Source organism: Heloderma suspectum, chromosome 2 (genome assembly GCF_057233095.1).
Source record: "Heloderma suspectum isolate Gila_16-S chromosome 2, 16-S_ref, whole genome shotgun sequence".
Lineage (NCBI taxonomy): Eukaryota > Metazoa > Chordata > Lepidosauria > Squamata > Helodermatidae > Heloderma > Heloderma suspectum.
The window spans coordinates 366,320,933-366,338,842 of record NC_139459.1 but is presented as its reverse complement, the minus strand read 5'-3'; the positions used below and the strand labels follow the sequence as shown (position 1 = coordinate 366,338,842).

Below are 17,910 nucleotides of genomic sequence, written 5' to 3'. Positions count from 1 at the left end.
GGTGGTATCATCTGCGTATCTGAGGTTGTTGATAATTCTCCCGGCAATCTTAATTCCGACCTGTCATTCATCCAACCCGGTGTTTCTCATGATGTACTCTGCATATAAGTTAAATAAGCAGGGCGACAATATGCAGCCTTGTCGTACTCCTTTCCCAATTTTGAACCTCTCGGTTGTTCCATGTCTGGTTCTTACTGTTGCTTCTTGACCCTCATACAGGTTTCTCAGGAGACAGGTAAGGTGGTTTGGTACTCCCATCTCTTGAAGAATTTGCCGCAGTTTGTTGTGATCCACACAATCAAAGGCTTTAGCGTAGTCAATGAAGCAGAAATAGACGTTTTTCTGGAATTCTCTTGCTTTCTCCATGATCCAGCGAATGTTGGCGCTTTGATCTCTAGTTCCTCTGCCTCTTCGAAACCCAGCTTGTACTTCCGGTAGTTCTCAGTTCACATACTGCTGAAGCCTAGCTTGTAGGATTTTGAGCATAACCTTGCTGGCATTTTGTACACCACTATCATGTCTCTCCTTACTCTCCTTTTCTCCAAGCTAAACACTCCTAAATGTTGTAATCTTTCATCATTGGGTAGTTGCTCCAGCCACTTGATGGTCTTAGTTGCCCTTTTCTACACTTTCCCAACTCTAAAAATCCCTTTTTAGGTGCAGAGACTGGCAGTATTCCAAGTGTGGTCATACCATAGATTCCTCAGACATTTTGCCTGAGGAAGCATTCTGTGATATCGGAAACCTTGCACAGCATATTGTGAATCTTGATTGGTAACAGAATTTCAGTTGGTCTCAGACTCACTAAACATTTTATTTATTTATTTATTGCATTTATATCCCACCTTTTTCCTCTTGCAAGGAACTCAAAACCCATATTGAGTTTTTGTTTTTGTTCTAATTCCTGCTTGGATTCCCCACACCCCCCAAAGAAACCAACAAGGCTACCTTTGATCTGCAAGGGAGAGAAATAGTTTCGAACTGCAAATCCAGGGCCAGATGGTATCTGAACGGAAATTTATTTATTTATTTATTTATTTCCTTTCTTACCATTGCTGCTGCTGCTGTTGTTGTTATTACTACTTACATTTTTATGCTGCCCCATAATGGAAGCTCTCTGGGCGGTTTACAAAGCTTGTTATAAAGACTGAATATCACACTTGCCTTAGTGGATCAGATCAAAGGTCTTTCTTGTCTAGGATTCTTTATAAAGGAGAAACTAGCCAGAGACCTAGTCTTGCAAAGCCTTTCCCCAGCGGAGGTGCTGTGCATTCAACAATACAAGTGGAACTTTCAGCAAAATGTTGCAGTGTGTTGCAGTGCTCCTGTTCAGGGTTCCAGCCTCCCCCTCCCCACCCCACACCCCAGCAAGCCTGTTGATATCTCCATCTCTCATGTGGTTGGTGCCATTCTGGCTACATAAAGATCAGCACTGGTATACAGGAGAGTGGTTTTCAAGAACTAGAGTACCAGTTTTACCAACACGGGGGTTATTTTCCCCCTGGTGGTAACCAATACTTACCATTTGAGCGGATAACAACCACAAGGAGGTAAGCTGTAGTATAGCACGTCAAGGATACCATTTTTGGAATATTCTCCCTTGTAAAAATAACTCCCTGTAAGCAGAAATCTAAGATGTCACTAAAACTAACACTTTAGGAAGAAAGCTTTCAGCTCTCTGCTGTGCTAGTTTTCTATAGATAGGGCTCATTTTCAGAGCTGGTGTAGTGGCTGGAGCATTGGACTCAGGTCTGGGTCCAGTTCCTCACTAAGCTCTGAAGCTCCCTGGATGAGTCACTATCTCTCAGCCTAATCTACCTCACTGGGTTGTTGTGAAGAGAAGGAAGGGAAGGGTTTCGCCATGTATTTGATTGATTGATGGATGGATGGATAGTGATAGCTATATACCACTAAATATAATAACATCCCGTAAAAAATGGTTCACATGTAAATATTAAAACCACATTTAAAATACAATATTAAAGCAACGTTAAAAAACAATTCTAATTAAATAAAAGCAATATAAGGAGCAGTAAGATGTAGCAGCATATGATTCATCGCAATTCATTACAAAGACAGAGAAAGCTTGCGTGAACAAGTGCATTTTCAGGAGGCGTTTGAAAGATGCCACATTGTCTGCCTCATGAACTGTGCAGGGAGGGTTTTCCAAAGTTTGGGTGCCACTACCGAGAAGGCCCGCCACTGAGGTATTGCGTGGCGACACTCCATTAATGTTGGAATGACCAGCAACGCCTCCTCTGACGATCTTAAAAGTCGGTTGGATGTATATAAGGCAAGGCGTTCTGCTAGATATCCTGGTCCCAAGTTGTTCAGGGACTTGTATGACAATAACATAACCTTGTACGTGGCTCAGTAGCTAACAGGCAGCCAGTGCAGTTCTTTTAACACAGATCTTATGTCCTAGTGAGCACCCTAGCTGCCGTGTTCTGCACTAGCTGTAGCTTCTGAACCACACACAAGGGCAGCCCCACACAGAGTGCATTGCAGTAGTCTAATTGTGAGGTTACCAGTCCATGGATCACCATGGCTAGGCTATCCCTATACAGGAACAGGTGCAGTTGGCGTACCAACCAAAGGTGGTAATGGGAGCTCCAGGCCACAGAGGCCACCTGGGCCTCCAGTGACAAAGATGGAGCCAGGAGCACCCCCCCCGCGCGCAACTATGGGTCTGCTCCTTCGGAGGGAGTGCAGCCCCATCCAGAACATGCAAATAGCCCAATTCCTGGACCTGGGAACTGCCAACCCATAGGGACTCTGTCTTATGTATGCTGCGCTGAGCTCCTTGGAGGAAGGGTGGGTTAAAATGCAATGTAATAAAATCACAAGCAAAATTCCAGAGCATTTCCACTAACATTTTTGAAGATATACAATGATACAGGTGGAAGTGACTTAGGAAGATCATCTAGTCCACCCCCCACCCCCCGCTCAATGTGGGAATCCTGACAGAAGGATGTCCGGACTCTGCATAAATGCCTCCAGTGAAGGCAGTGGAGGCTGGTGGCTCCAATGTCACTGGGGCAGTGAATCCGCTCCGGGTTTCAGTCAGAACTCTAAAGCTGCAGAGCAACTTGGATAGCTGAGTTTTGACTGGTTCTGACTGAAACCCAGAATGGATGCACTGCCCCACTGATATTGGAGCCACCAGCCTCCACTGAGTGAAAGAGAGCCCACCACCTCCTGAGGAAGTCTGCTCTGCTGTTAGGAAATTCCTCCTAATGTTTAGTCGAAATCTGCTTCCCTGGGATTTCCACCCATTAGTTCTTGCGCAGCCCTCTGGAGCAACATCACCACTCCGTACTCCATGCACACTTCACTCACTGCCATTTCTGCCTATTTCATTTTCTTCCGTCAGGTGGAGAACATCTTGGAAATTCTTCACCTTAAATACAGCTGTCACTATGGAGAGGCCTGCTCTGTCACTATGGAGAGGCCTGCTCTGTCCTTCTGGACTTGCCCCGACAGAGCTATAACGACAGGCCCGAAGTCTGTCAGATACTTCTAACATAGTGGTGAAATACTTCTAACATATTTGCTAGAGGGGACAACAGAGGGCCTGGGCTGAGTCTGGATCATCCCAGAGGAGATGGCGGAAGGGGAGGAGGGAGAGTTCTCTGCCCCAGATCTCCAGTTCCAGGCAGCGCTAGACAAGGGTTTGGCACCCAGAGTGAAACTGGAGAGGGAAGACTCAGCGGATGCCAAACCTGAGATGGGGTGCAACAGGGTGAGGAACGCCGCCAGTACCACCACGCAGGGGGAAGCCGTTGGGCCTGAGGGGCTGCAGCTGCTGTGGGAGGCCCAGTGGCAGGCCTTCCTCAAGGCAATGGAGTCCCCTCGCTCAGGGACGGGGAACCTGCAGCTGCCAGAAAGGGCTCCGTGGGGAGATCCGAAGACTTCCCTGGCCCCTGACGAGGCAGGCGCTGCGGCCAGTCACCAACCTAGGGAAGAGCCCCTGGCGGGCCCCAAGGGAGCAGCCCGGCACACGTGCCTCACGTCGGATGCGGGAGAGGAAGGGCCCTGCAGGGAAGTGAAGGACGAGAGGGAGGAAGAGCTCAGCGCAGAGGCCCACCGCCGGTGCTTCAGGCAGTTCCGCTGCGCCGGGTCCGAAGGGCCCCGAGAGGCTTGCAGCCAGCTCTGGGCACTCTGCCGCCAGTGGCTGCGGCCGGACAGGCGCACCAAGGAGGCGATGCTGGACCTGGTGATCCTGGAGCAGTTCCTGGCCATCCTGCCTGCGGAGGTGGCGGGCTGGGTGCGAGAGTGCGGGGCGGAGACCAGTTCCCAGGCGGTGGCCCTGGCAGAAGGTTTCCTCCTGAGCCAGGCGGAGGACAAGGAGCAGCAAGCCCAGCAGGTGAGAGCATCTTTTCCTGGCGGCTCCAAGGGGTCAAAGCCTGAGGGGGGATATCCTGGAACTCTCTACCGCCCTTTCTTCCTTATCAACCCAGCATGTCCAGTGTCCCATTGTCCCAACCCACCCCCTGCCCCAAATTTCTGCATCTCTTGTTCCTTTTCTGCTCCTTCTCCCCACTCCATGCTTTGGATCCATTTCAGGCACAGAGCATGTTTGCAGAAGCAGGACCTGATCCTCCTGTGGCAGAGAGGGCTCCTTCTGGCCCCAGACAGAGTTCCCTGGCGAGGGGTATCAAGCAGGAGGGTGACGGAAGTGTCTCCTTGGAGGGTAAGGATGCATTGGCACGGTGGGCGTTACCTGTTACCCTTATTCCCTGTAGTAGCTAGGGATAAACATAGGGCAAAACAGATGAGGGGTTCACATTCAGTTTATTTAAAAAAAACCCAATGTAACTATAGTAGAATATGTTTACATAAATAGAAGGTGTGTTATAAAACAAAACAATACTGTTGGTTACCAGACGTTACTGTTTCCTTTGGGTGGATCACTCATAAACATCAAAGGGGTTTCTGTTGCCGTAAGAAGCTGGCTATATATTAGCTGTAGTTCCACTTCCTATCAAACCTTAAGGCAGTTTCCCTACTAAACTCCACCGCGGGCTCTACAGAGGGTTTATACTGCGGTCTTCCTTCTGGTGGGGGTTCTCTGCATTCAAGTATCTTCAAAGCTTTCTCAAGACATCTCCTGCAATCTTCAGCTTGGTCCAGCAACCGCTGTTGCCTCAGGTAACATTGCACCCCACTGTCCCTTTGGCTTCAGCTCCTTGCTGAAGGCTGCATCGGGTGTCTCCCACTCCTCGGTCACAGACTGTCTCCAGCTCTTGCCTGAAGCGATTCCAGCCTCAGGGTTGTCTTTCAGCCATTGAATTCAGCAGTTCCCCCAGCTGCAGATGCGGCTCACTGACTTCAGACTGCCCATTAACTCCTCTCAGCTCTGACTGACCCTCCCAGTGCTGTACCTCTCTTTATATACACTCCGGGCAGGCCCCTCCAGCCAATCAACTCATTTTGGGGTTGAATTCCCCCAACCAATAGATTTCAATAGAATGTCCACAAGTTACCCAATCACATCTGACTACAATTTGATTCCACATTCTGGTATAAAAAGACAGGAAGCTCACAGACATCTAACGTAGCCACCCCGTCGGTATCAAAATGGTCGCTTATCACTTGTCAGCTTGCCATAACATTACTAAATATTTATTTATTACATTTATATCCTGCTTTTTCCCCTTGCAAAGAACACAAGGCAACTTACATGGTCCTCCGCCTCTCCATTTTATCCTCACAACAACCCTGTGAGGTAGGTTAGGCTGAGAGTGACTGGCCCAACGTCACCCAGTGAGCTTCATGGCCGAGTGGGGACTAGAACACAGGTCTTGCGAGTCCAACACCACACTGGCTCCCATTCAGCCTTTGTATCATTTCTCAAATGATACGCTGTTTTTTCTCATTTCTCTTAACCCTTCATACATCAGTCACCGTGCTAAAGCAAAACCGTAACTTTTACCTCAGGTAAATAGTTTTTTCACACATCCAAAATGCAAATAAAGGAGAAGACATCTTGTATTGCCCAGGTGTACTTAGACTTGAATCACTTCTATGGCAATCCAATGCATTCTACTAGCGTCCCACCACCTTTCTATCCTACAGGGGCAGGAGTGATGCCAGCAATGAATTTTCGGCCATCTCTTCCTCTTGGTGGTGGAGTGAAACCAGATCAGGTAGGTGGATCATCAGGAAGATATGCAGGGGGCAGCCGGGGTGCCTCCCTCCCCTCCTCGGGCCAGAATAGATTTCTCCCCTTCTGTTTCCTTCTGGCCAAGCTAAGATCCTACAGAGAGCCCTGCTGGGTGGGACCAAAGGCCCCTCTAGTCCAGCATCCTGTTTCTCATAGTGGCCGACCAGATGCCTCTTGGGAAGCCCACGAACAGGACAGGAGGGCCATATTCAGAGGCATGCAGCCTGGAGGGAGCATAGAGCCATCATGACTAGTAGCCATTGGTCACCTTGCCCTCTGCTAGGAAGGCATGGATGTTTAAATCCTGCTGTATAATGACCCAGCACCTCTCCATAGCTAGGTAAACTATCCTGATGCTGTCCTTGAGGAGGGAATGTTTTCTTTTTCGTCCAGGGTCTTGGCACCTTTCAGGCGGTTGGTGTGTGTTTCTCTGAAGAATCAGCACTGCCGGATCCTGACCAGGGAGCCCCACGCAGGCCGACCATGGAAGAGAATTGTGGGATCGTGTCGTCTCTCGGTAATTTATTTATTTAAAGTATTTTTATCCCATTCTTCAGCCAAAAAAGGATCCTGGAGTGACTAATGTATAATCAGTATACAAGGCAGTCCCTGCCCACAGGCTTACAGTCTAATAGAGCAATCCTATGGCCACGAGACACTGTCATAGTCATATGACATAGACATATGGACATAGAGGGCCATAGGATTTTTCGGTTCCCAGAAACTGCACTCCCCACCCATCTCATAGGTGGCACAGTTCCCTCCAGCCTCCGTGCTCGGAAATGGAGTGTGAACGGGGTGGTCCCAGGGGAGGGGAGGAGACCATGGAAGGTGCATTACGCAGCTTCTTATTGGGTCTCCAGGCCCCTTCCTTCCACTTCCCAAAGCTGCGACTAGACGCATGAAATTGTGCATCTAGCCAAAAATACAGGGTGGGTGGTGCATGGAAGAGAGGATCCCCTCGGTGCTTCGCCCACCCTGCATAAGATAGTCAGCAGCCTCTGACTTCAAAGGCTGGTGACTATCTGGATAGGATTGTGCCCTAAAAAGACACGACGCACAAGGAAAAGGGAAGAGGGCGGGAAGAGGAAAAGGAAAGACGTAGAGCTCCCTCTTTCCCTGGTTGATGGTAATACGTGTTTATAAGTGCAATAATGCTAATGATATTACCACTGCTACTGCTAATACATTTTTCATTTCATTTATTATATTTCTGTACTGCCCCATAGGCGAAGCTCTCTGGGCGGTTCACAAAGATTAAAAACCATGAAAATACATTATACAAAGTGTAAAACCATTGACATGATAACATACAAATAGACAGCACACACACACACAGACAGTGGTCACATTCGCACGACATGCCATCCCACGATGGGTGACAAGCTATGCCCTGTGGGTTGTTTTGCAGACAATTCACACTGCATGGTTGGTGCGCCTGACAGACAGTTGGGTGCACCACCCCCAGGGTGTTGGTTCTCCCTCTGCTTCCCCCTCGGTCCTCCGGTCAGCTCCGCCCGGCACCCCAGGGGACTTGTTGGCAGAACCCAGCTTGTCTACCGCCAAGCCCCGTCCCCACTCCAATCATGATCCCAATCGCAGTCGGAGCCCTTTCTTTTTTTGCCCCCAAACGGTGCCGGGAATCCCCCCCACACACACATTTTATGACAAAGAGACCAGGTTCGGGCGATTGCAGGGCAAAAGAACCCACTGTGGGTATCCCCCCCGGTCGTGTGACGGCAATTTGCAGAATTACCTGCGATGCACGGTTACCGTGTTGCTGTGTTGTCCGAACCCAGTGCGCTGCGCAGCATGGTTGGCTTCGTACACACCCTACAACCCACAAGTTGCAGTAGGGGTTGTGGGGTGGGTACAAAGCTCTTCCCGCTGCATCTCATTTCGGGTGACATGGCAACCCATGTCGCATCGCAGGTAATTCTGCAAATTGCTGTTGCGCCACTGGCACACATGGGGGCAGGGGAAAAACCCGAGATGAGTCTTTTCGCCCCCGATCATCTGAATGACGCCAGAGGGTCTTTTTCAACCAGATCGAGTTGTTCCCTCCCCCCACCCTTTTGACTCCCAGCTTCTTTCCAGTTTTCCTGCCTGTTTTCCTGTTTACTGATCTGGTGTTAACCAGTTTATGACTTGATGGGCTGCTAGCCTGACTCCCAAGATGCTCTGTGCTCCACTTAGGCCAGGAAAGGAGAGCAAGCTTCTGCCGAGCATTAAAAACGTGGTTGCTCAGGCAGGCATTGGGGTGGGTTAGGGTATTTTAGAAAATGTTTTTATTGTAGAATTTTATTGTTTTAAACTGTTTTATTATATGCTTGTACATCGCCCAGAGTGGCTGGGTGACCAGCCAGATGGGCGATTAATAAATTTAATAAATAAATAAAAATAAATAAATAGCTTGGTTATGTCAGACCCTGTGGGCCTAAGCCAGTGGGCCGTTGGTGGAGCCACGTTACAGGGTGTCTGGTTTAGCGCACCTTCACTCTGCCGGGTTGTGTCAAGGAAATAGCCTCTGGATTGCTTCTCCCTTCCCTTCCCTTCCCTTCCCTTCCCTTCCCTTCCCTTCCCTTCCCTTCCCTTCCCTGTCTAAACATGCGTAGGATTGCACCCTTAGCCTCTCTGTCAAACTGGAGTCTCTCTTCACACCCAGACACCGATTATATCATCCTCAGCTGGGGTAGGGGGTGGAAAGAGGTCTGCTTTTGCCCCATTCAGAAGTCTGAAAGTAGACTGTCTAACACTTTGTTCCCATGGAAAAACATCACCCGACTACTCCAGCATGAAAACCTGTCGTTTCCCTAAAAAACGACGGGCCAAGGACCTTTGGGATGTCCTGCATGCAAAGCGTGCATACTTACTTACTTGCATTATTTATAGGCTGCCCTCTCTCAGAAATAATCTGGGTGGATATACCACTGAATGATGGACTTTTCCTTTACCTTTTCATCATATTTCCATCCTTCTGCCACTCCCAAAAGCTCAGCAGGGGATGTGTGAGATTATCAACTTCCCTACACAGCAGTCCTGTGAGGTAGGCTAGGCTGAGGAAGGCTAACTGGTCCAGGTCCACCCAGAAAGCTTCATGTCTGAACAGGGAGCTGACTCCAGGGCTCCATGGACCCGGTCAGTGGTTTGTAGAACGCCAGCTTGTAGTTAATGCCAGTCAACAGAGGCTGTTAAACACATGGTAAGACCTCCCTCCCATCTATTTTATTTATTTATTTATTTATTAAATGTATTAATCGCCCCTCTGGCTGGTCACCCAGCCACTCTGGGCGATGTACAACAAAACAGTTAAAACAATAAAATTCTACATTAAAAGCATCATAAAAAATACCCTAACCCACCCTGAATGCCTGCCTGAACAACCACGTTTTTAATGCGCGGTGCAAGCTCATTAAAGAGGGTGCATGGCGGAGTTCCCTAGGGAGGGAGTTCCACAGAGTGGGGGCCACCACAGAGAAGGCCCTCTCCCTCGTCCCCACCAGTCTAGCTGTCCTGGCTGATGGGACAGAGAGAAGGCCATCCGAGGCTGATCTTGTTAAGCGGCCTGTCTGGTGTTGCTGGAGGCGCTCCTTAAGATAGGCTGGGCCGGAACCATATAGGGTTTTAAAGGTCAAAACCAACACCTTGAATTTGGCCCGGTAAACAACTGGTAACCAGTGCAACTCCTTCAGCACTGGAGTGATGTGATCTTGCTGGCCACTGCCTATAATCAGGCAAGCCGCCGCGTTCTGTACCAGCTGCAGCTTCCGAACTGTCGGCAAGGGTAACCCCACATAGAGCGCATTACAGTAGTCTAAACGAGAGGAGACCAGGGCATGTACTACCGATGGGAGCAGATGGTCGGGAAGGAAGGCGCACAGCCGCCGTATCAGATGGAGTTGGTACAGCGCTGTCCAGCTCACAGCTGACACCTGAGCCTCCATGGACAGCTGGGAGTCCAAAATGACCCCCAGGCTGCGGACCTGGTCGTTCAAGGGTAGCCGTACCCCGTTCAACACCAGGTCAACATCCCCCAACCTCCTCTTGTCTCCCACCAGAAGTACCTCGGTCTTGTCAGGGTTCAGCTTCAGCTTATTCCTCCCCATCCAGCCACTCACCATCTCCAGACATTTGGACAGGGATTCTACGGCCAACCTTGGTGAAGATTTGAACGAGAGGTAGCGCTGCGTGTCATCCGCATACTGATGACACCGCACCCCAAACCTCCTGATGATAGCCCCCAGCGGCTTCACATAGATGTTAAATAGCATCAGGGAGAGGATGGAACCCTGTGGCGCCCCACACGTGAGCGGCCACGGGTCCAAAACCTCCTCTCCCAGTGCTACCCTCTGGTACCTGCCGGAGAGGAAGGACTGAAACCACTGTAATATGGTGTCTCCAATGCCCAACCCCTCCAGGTGGTCCAGGAGGATACCGTGGTCAACGGTATCAAAAGCTGCTGAGAGGTTGAGGAGAACAAGGAAGGAGCATTCGCCCATATCTAGAGCCCTCCTCATATCATCCACCAAGGCGATCAAGACCGTTTCTGTCCCATGCCCAGGCCTGAAGCCCGACTGAAATGAATCTAGATAATCGGCTTCTTCCAAGTGTGCCCTCAACTGCATCGCCACCACCTGCTCAATCACCTTGCCCAAAAATGTCAGTTTCGAGACTGGGCAAAAGTTGTTCAGAACTTGGGGATCCAAGGAGGGCTTCTTTAAGAGTGGTCTTATCACTGCCTCCTTGAGGGCTGATGGCATCACTCCCTCCACAAGGGAGGTGTTCACCACCACCCTGATTCCCTCACCCAATCTCTCTCTGCAGCATCTAAGCATTTTCAGGTATTTCCTTTATCACAGTAATGAGTTGAGGACATTCAAGGCTCTGTTGAAGCTCTATTTCTTACCCAGGGTTTTACCAATTTCTTGTCTTCCTTCCAGAATGTGATGGGTGGCAAATGGAGAATACGAGAGATCCGTGTGGGATGTCACCAGAAAGAGACAGATGTAAAAATAGGGAACAGAAAAGAAAGAAAACTGAACCAAATCAGAAGAGGAGGAATAAATCACCTTCTTCTCAGGGCAGTGACTACCATGATATCGAAATCCAGGAAAAAATAGATAAAAGAAAGGAAAACAATAGGTGCCATACACGTATGAAATCTCTCACTTCTCATCACAGAATTCACACAGGGGAGAAACCCTATAAATGTCTGGAATGTGCAAAGAGCTTCAGTCAGAGTATAGACCTCACTAAACATCAAAGAATACACACAGGGGAGAAACCATATACATGCTTGGAGTGTGGAAAGAGCTTCAGTCAGAAGGCAAATCTTACTTCTCATCAAAGATTTCATACGGGGGAGAAACCTTATGAATGCTTGGAGTGTGGAAAGAGCTTCAGTCACAAGGTAAGTCTCACTTCTCATCAAATAATTCACACAGGGGAGAAACCGTACAAATGCATGGAGTGTGGAAAGAACTTCAGTCGGAAGATGAATCTTGCCTCTCATCAAAGAGTTCACACAGGGGAGAAACCACATAAATGCTTACAGTGTGGGAAGAGCTTTGGGCAAAAGACAGATCTCACTTCTCATGAAAGAATTCACACAGGAGAAAAACCATATAAATGTCTTGAATGTGGAAAGAGCTTCCATTTCAGGCAAAGTTTCACATACCATCAAAGAATTCACACAGGTGAGAAACCATATAAATGCCTGGAATGTGGAAAGAGCTTCTATCACACGACAAATCTCACCTATCATCAAAGAATTCACACAGGTGAGAAGCCATTTAAATGCTTGGAGTGTGGAAAGAGCTTCAGTCAGAATGCCGACCTCACTAAGCATCAAAAAATCCACACAGGGGAGAAACCATATAAATGCTTGGAGTGTGGAAAGAGCTTCATTCAGAGTGCGGAGCTCACTAGACATCAAAGAATTCACACAGGGGAGAAACCCTTTAAATGCCTGGAATGTGGAAAGAGCTTCAGTCAGAAGACAAATCTCACTTCTCATCAAAGAATTCACAAAGGGGAGGAGCTATAGAAATGCTTGGACTGTGGACTGAGATTGAATCACAATTCAACCCATATTTTATGTTTGAGAAGTCACTTATAGGATGCCGCGTATAAATGAATATAGGGCAAGAAGCCATACCGAAAATTAAGACAAAAAAAACCTTAGAAAGCAACCACATAGTCCTGAGACAGTGCTATGACCTCAGACCCAGGAACCCAAGCTCCCCGCCTCCTCCCCCTTGCAGCCAGTTCAGAGAGAACCACGCCAGTTGCCTCTACAACCTTGCAAACGCAAGCTCAGATAGGAGGGAAAGGGGGCATGCTGATGGACGGGGAGGGGACTGGAGAAGCGGGGATACGAGCTATCCCTAGCCTTCCCCAGCCTCCCTCCCCACTCCCTGGTGCTTCAGCTAGACAGGCAAAAACACCCATCTAGCTAAAATCAGAGCAGAGGAGTGCAGAGTCGAAGATTGCCTCCATGCTCCTCCAACTCTGCATAGGATGCCTGTCAGCCTCTGAGTGCGGAGGCTAACAGGCATCCAGATAGGATTGCGCCCTTAAAGGCTGTTTATATACTTTTTCCTAAATCAGTACATAGTGGGAAATACAATCTACAGACTGTAGATATTCCTAGAATTGGGGCGCGGAGAATAGATCTCAGTTAAGCATTGCTGTGTTGCAGATCTCTTTCACAAGTATTTTATTTTTGTTAAAAGAGTTAAGAAACAACACTTATTTCAGTATTGAATACATATGTGCAACTAGCAAAACCAAATAATTCTTCCTAATTATATACTTGTATAGAGTCTGTGTGTTCCACAATAGGGAGCTGAAATAATTCACATTTTATAATAATTCCAGTTTGTCATCTTTCTTTATCTTCAAATGCGTCTGTATTCTCATGATTAATAATCCCTGAAGGAGCCCCTCTTCCCATATCAATCTGCCTGGCTTTGAGATCTTCTGCCGAGGCGCTTCTCATCGTTCCTCCTTCATCAGAGGTCCACTATGTAACCACAGAGGAAAGGTATTTTTTGGCAGTGGCCCCCTGGTGAGGGAATTGTCGTCGTTCAGTCCTGTCCGACTCTTTGTGACCCCATGGACCATAGCACGCCAGGCCTTCCTGTCCTGCGCTCTCTCCCGGAGCGTGCTCAAGTCCATATTCATTGCATCGGTGATGCTATCTATCCATCTCATCCTCTGCCGTCCCCTTCTCCTTTTGCCTTCGATCTTTCCCAGCATCAGGGTCTTTTCCAGGGAGTTTTCTCTTCGCATTAGGTGGCCAAAATATTTGAGCTTCAGCTTCAGTATCTGTCCTTCCAATGAGCATTCAGGGTTGATTTCCGCAAGTGGGGCAACACTGCGGTCTTCTCTGTACTAGGCTAAAATGTTCTTACTCATCCAGACATTTGAGCCCGTAATGTCTGTAGCTGTTTTACGGATATTTATTGGCTGTTTTATTGTACTGATACAATTGTACACCACCCTGAAATCCTAAATAGTATGAAGAGCAGTATATAAGTGTTACAGATAAATAAAGTAGCTCAACATTTGTATTCCTTCTCTGATTTTCAAGAAATACTGTGGGAAAATAAGTATTAAAATAAGAAATATATATATTTACAATAATCTGCACCTGAAAAAAGAGTGACATATTTCCAAACAGAGCAAGTTTGGGAGAATTTATTCTGGCTTTGCAAGTCATGGGTAGGGACAAAGAGCTATAAGGGACCCTGGACTATCTCTCCACCTCTGACTGATGGAATTGTCATTTAGCCTCTTCTCTCTCCAGCTTTTGAGACTTCACGGTATCGTCCACCCCTTTTCAATATCTGCTGTGCCTTAAGGACTAGGAACTTGCTGCTTTTGCCAAAGGAATGCTGGGTTCCCCAGAAGCTCTGTTTTGCCCCCAAGCTATACTTCTGCTGTACTGCTGTGGTGTCGTGTCCTACTCCCAGCCCCTGATCATAACCAGCTTTTTGGTATGGAGCCTGTACTGCTGAGTTAACCAAAGTGGTGACAGCTCTCTGTGCCTCGTTCCTTCCACAAGGTAGAAGCTTCTAGAACATCACACTTAACGTATAGTTCAACTATGACGTTTGCTATCACAAGGTGTAGTGATGGCCACCAATTTGGATGGCTTTAAAGGGGAATTGGACATGTTCATGGAGGAGAAGGCTATCAGTGTTCTTTTCTTTGCAGGCAGCCCTCATCAAGAGCATTTTGATAGTCCAATGTAGAGGTTAGTGTACCAGAGATGACATATGTACATTTCAATGTGTAAATCTGTGGTTTGGGCCATATGTCATTAACTTTGATTTTTTTATTTACAATTCTGCTTATGCTGCCTTTAAGTGTGGAACCCTTCCAAGTCAGCATACATAAAAGTGATAATACAAAACAGTAAAAATCCATAAAAATAGGACTTAAAAAATAAAAGCAGCAGCCCAAAATTACAATTAAGGAAAGGACAACAAGAACAAATGTGTGTTCAAAGCTTTCTTAAAGGCCTGAAAAGAACAGCCTTGATAAACCCCTGAAGGATGCTCATTCTTGAGGCATGGGGCCACTACTTAAAAGGCCCATCAGCATTTGCTGATGAGCAAGTAAGAAAGGCCTCTGGTTTTGACGTCACTGTGGGCAGATTGCTATAGGTGAAAGTGGTTCTTGAAGTACCTTGAATCCAACTATTTAAGGTTTGAAATTAGCCTTCCTCTACTTGGTGCCCTTCAGATGTGCTGGACTACACCTCCCATCCTCCTCAGCCAACATAGAGATTGGAAGGCACCAGGTTGGGGGAAGGCCACTTTGAAGGTTAAAGCCAGGATTTAGATTCAGCTCGGAAATGCTCTGGCAACCAGCGCAGGTGGCGCCGAAGCCATGCAAGATGAGCCAAACGCCCAGGAGATATCTGGGGGGCTGTATTGTGCACCAGTTGAGGTTCCGGAACCATCTTTAACAGCAATCCCACATAGAGCACACTGCCATCTACAGATGGGGGTGAGGGCAATTTTGACAGTGCCTAATAAGTTTAAGGCACGCTCCTATGCATGCTTGGACAGAAAAGTCCTATAACTCGCAGCATTCCCCAGCCAGCTGTGCTGGGAGTTGTAGGACATTTTTCCCCATCTGAACACATGTAGGATTGCGCCCTTAAGCGCTTCTATAATAACAAGAGGATACCTGTCTCTCTGCCAGTGCCAAGACCACGAAACCTAGACAAGTGAAACGGGGCATGCATATTAAGAGTACCCTATGGTGTGCTGCCCCTTCATGGATCACTGCCTTGTTGTGGCGAAGGGGCTTGCGTAACTCAGTGAAGCCATAAGCTATGCCATGCAGGGCCACCCAAGACGGACAGGTCATGGCAGAGAGTTCTGACAAAATGTGGTCCACTGGAGAAGGAAATGGCAACCCACTCCAGTATTCTTGCCAAGAAAACCCCATGGAACTCAGATTGATTATGTCCTTTGTAGCCAAAGATGGAGAAGCTCCATACAGTCAGTAAAAACAAGACCTGGAGCTGACTGTGGCCCAGATCATGAGCTGCTTCTTGCAAAATTTCGGCTTAAATTGAAGAACGTCGGGAAAACCACTAAACCGTTCAGGTATGACCTAAATCATATCCCTGATGAATATACAGTGGAGGTGAGGAATAGATTTCAGGGATTAGACCTGATAGACAGAGTGCCTGAGGAACTATGGACGGAGGTCCGTAACATTGTTCAGGAGGCAGCAACGAAATCCATCCCAAAGAAAAAGAAATGCAAGAAAGCAAAGTGGCTGTCTGATGAGGCTTTACAAGTAGCTCACGAAAGAAGGGAAGCGAAAAGCAAGGGAGAAAGGGGAAGATATACCCAACTGAACGCAGAGTTCCAGAGAATAGCAAGGAGAGACAAGAAGGCCTTCTTAAATGAACAATGCAAAGAAATCGAGGAAAACAACAGAATGGGAAAGACTAGAGATCTCTTCAAGAAAATTGGAGATCTCAAGGGAACGTTTTGTGCAAAGACGGGCATGATAAAGGACAAAGAAGGCAGGGACCTAACAGAAGCAGATGAGATTAAGAAGAGGTGGCAAGAATACACAGAAGAACTATACAGGAAAGATCTGAATGTCCCTGATAGCCATGATAGTGCGGTCACTGAACTTGAGCCGGACATCCTCGAGAGTGAAGTCAAGTGGGCCTTAGGAAGCATTAGTAACAACAAAGCTAGCGGAGATGACAGTATTCCAGCCGAACTATTTAAAATCCTAAAAGATGATGCTGTTAAAGTGCTGCATTCAATATGCCAACAAATCTGGAACACTCAACAGTGGCCACAAGACTGGAAAAGGTCAGTTTACATTCCAATTCCAAAGAAGGGCAACGCCAAAGAGTGTTCAAACTACCGCACCATTGCGCTCATTTCACATGCCAGCAAGGTGATGCTCAAAATCCTACAAGCTAGGCTTCAGCAGTATGCGAACCGAGAACTACCGGAAGTACAAGCTGGGTTTAGAAGAGGCAGAGGAACTAGAGATCAAATCGCCAACATTCGCTGCATCATGGAGAAAGCAAGAGAATTCCAGAAAAACGTCTATTTCTGCTTCATTGACTACGCTAAAGCCTTTGATTGTGTGGATCACAACAAACTGTGGCAAATTCTTAAAGTGATGGGAGTACCAGACCACCTTACCTGTCTCCTGAGAAACCTGTACGAGGGTCAAGAAGCAACAGTAAGAACCAGACATGGAACAACCGAGTGGTTCAAAATTGGGAAAGGAGTACGACAAGGCTGCATATTGTCACCCTGCTTATTTAACTTATATGCAGAGTACATCATGAGAAATGCCGGGTTGGATGAATCAGAGGTCGGAATTAAGATTGCTGGGAGAATTATCAACAACCTCCGATATGCAGACGATACCACCCTAATGGCAGAAAGCGAAGAGGATCTCAAGAGCCTCTTGTTGAGGGTGAAAGAGGAGAGTGCAAAAGCTGGTTTGAAACTCAACATTAAAAAAACGAAGATCATGGCATCTGGCCCCATCACTTCCTGGCATATAGAAGGGGAAGAAATGGAAGCAGTGACAGATTTTACTTTCTTGGGCTCCAAGATCACCGCAGACGGTGACTGTAGCCATGAAATTAAAAGACGCTTGCTCCTTGGGAGGAAAGCTATGGCCAACCTAGACAGCATAGTAAGAAGCAGAGACATCACCTTGCCGACAAAGGTCCGTCTAATCAAAGCTATGGTTTTCCCAGGAGTAATGTATGGCTGTGAGAGCTGGACTATAAGGAAGGCTGAGCGCCGAAGAATTGATGCTTTCGAACTGTGGTGCTGGAGAAGACTCTTACGAGTCTCCTGGACTGCAAGGAGGTCAAATCAGTCCATCCTAAAGGAAATCAACCCTGAGTGCTCATTGGAAGGACAGATAATGAAGCTGAAGCTCCAATATTTTGGCCACCTAATGCGAAGAGAAACCTCCCTGGAAAAGACCCTGATGCTGGGAAAGACTGAAGGCCAAAGGAGAAGGGGACAGCAGAGGATGAGATGGCTAGATAGCATCACGGATACAATGAATATGAACTTGAGCACGCTCCGGGAGAGAGCGCAGGACAGGAAGGCCTGGCGTGCTATGGTCCATGGGGTCACGAAGAGTCGGACACGACTGAACGACTGAACAACAACAACAATGGTGTGCTGGGTTATTTGGATTTTAAAATGCATTAATTTTAATTG

General features: G+C 47.6%; 1 protein-coding gene across 3 annotated transcripts in view; it reads left to right on the top strand.

Annotated features, from left to right (window-relative positions):
- The window catches only part of LOC146355888 (uncharacterized), a 74,634-nt gene extending 59,123 nt beyond the window's left edge, over nt 1-15,511 (top strand). For 2 of the 3 annotated variants that reach the window (XM_084830641.1, XM_084830642.1), the window contains 5 exons: nt 3,374-4,366; nt 4,567-4,693; nt 6,079-6,149; nt 6,560-6,683; nt 11,107-15,511. In XM_084830641.1, the coding sequence (XP_084686767.1) occupies nt 3,605-4,366; nt 4,567-4,693; nt 6,079-6,149; nt 6,560-6,683; nt 11,107-12,212 (2,190 nt within the window). In that variant the 5' untranslated portion in view covers nt 3,374-3,604 and the 3' untranslated portion in view covers nt 12,213-15,511. The remainder of the gene's footprint in view (nt 1-3,373; nt 4,367-4,566; nt 4,694-6,078; nt 6,150-6,559; nt 6,684-11,106) is intronic. The other variant, XM_084830640.1, reaches the window with a different exon arrangement.
- Nucleotides 15,512-17,910: the final 2,399 nt, after the last annotated feature.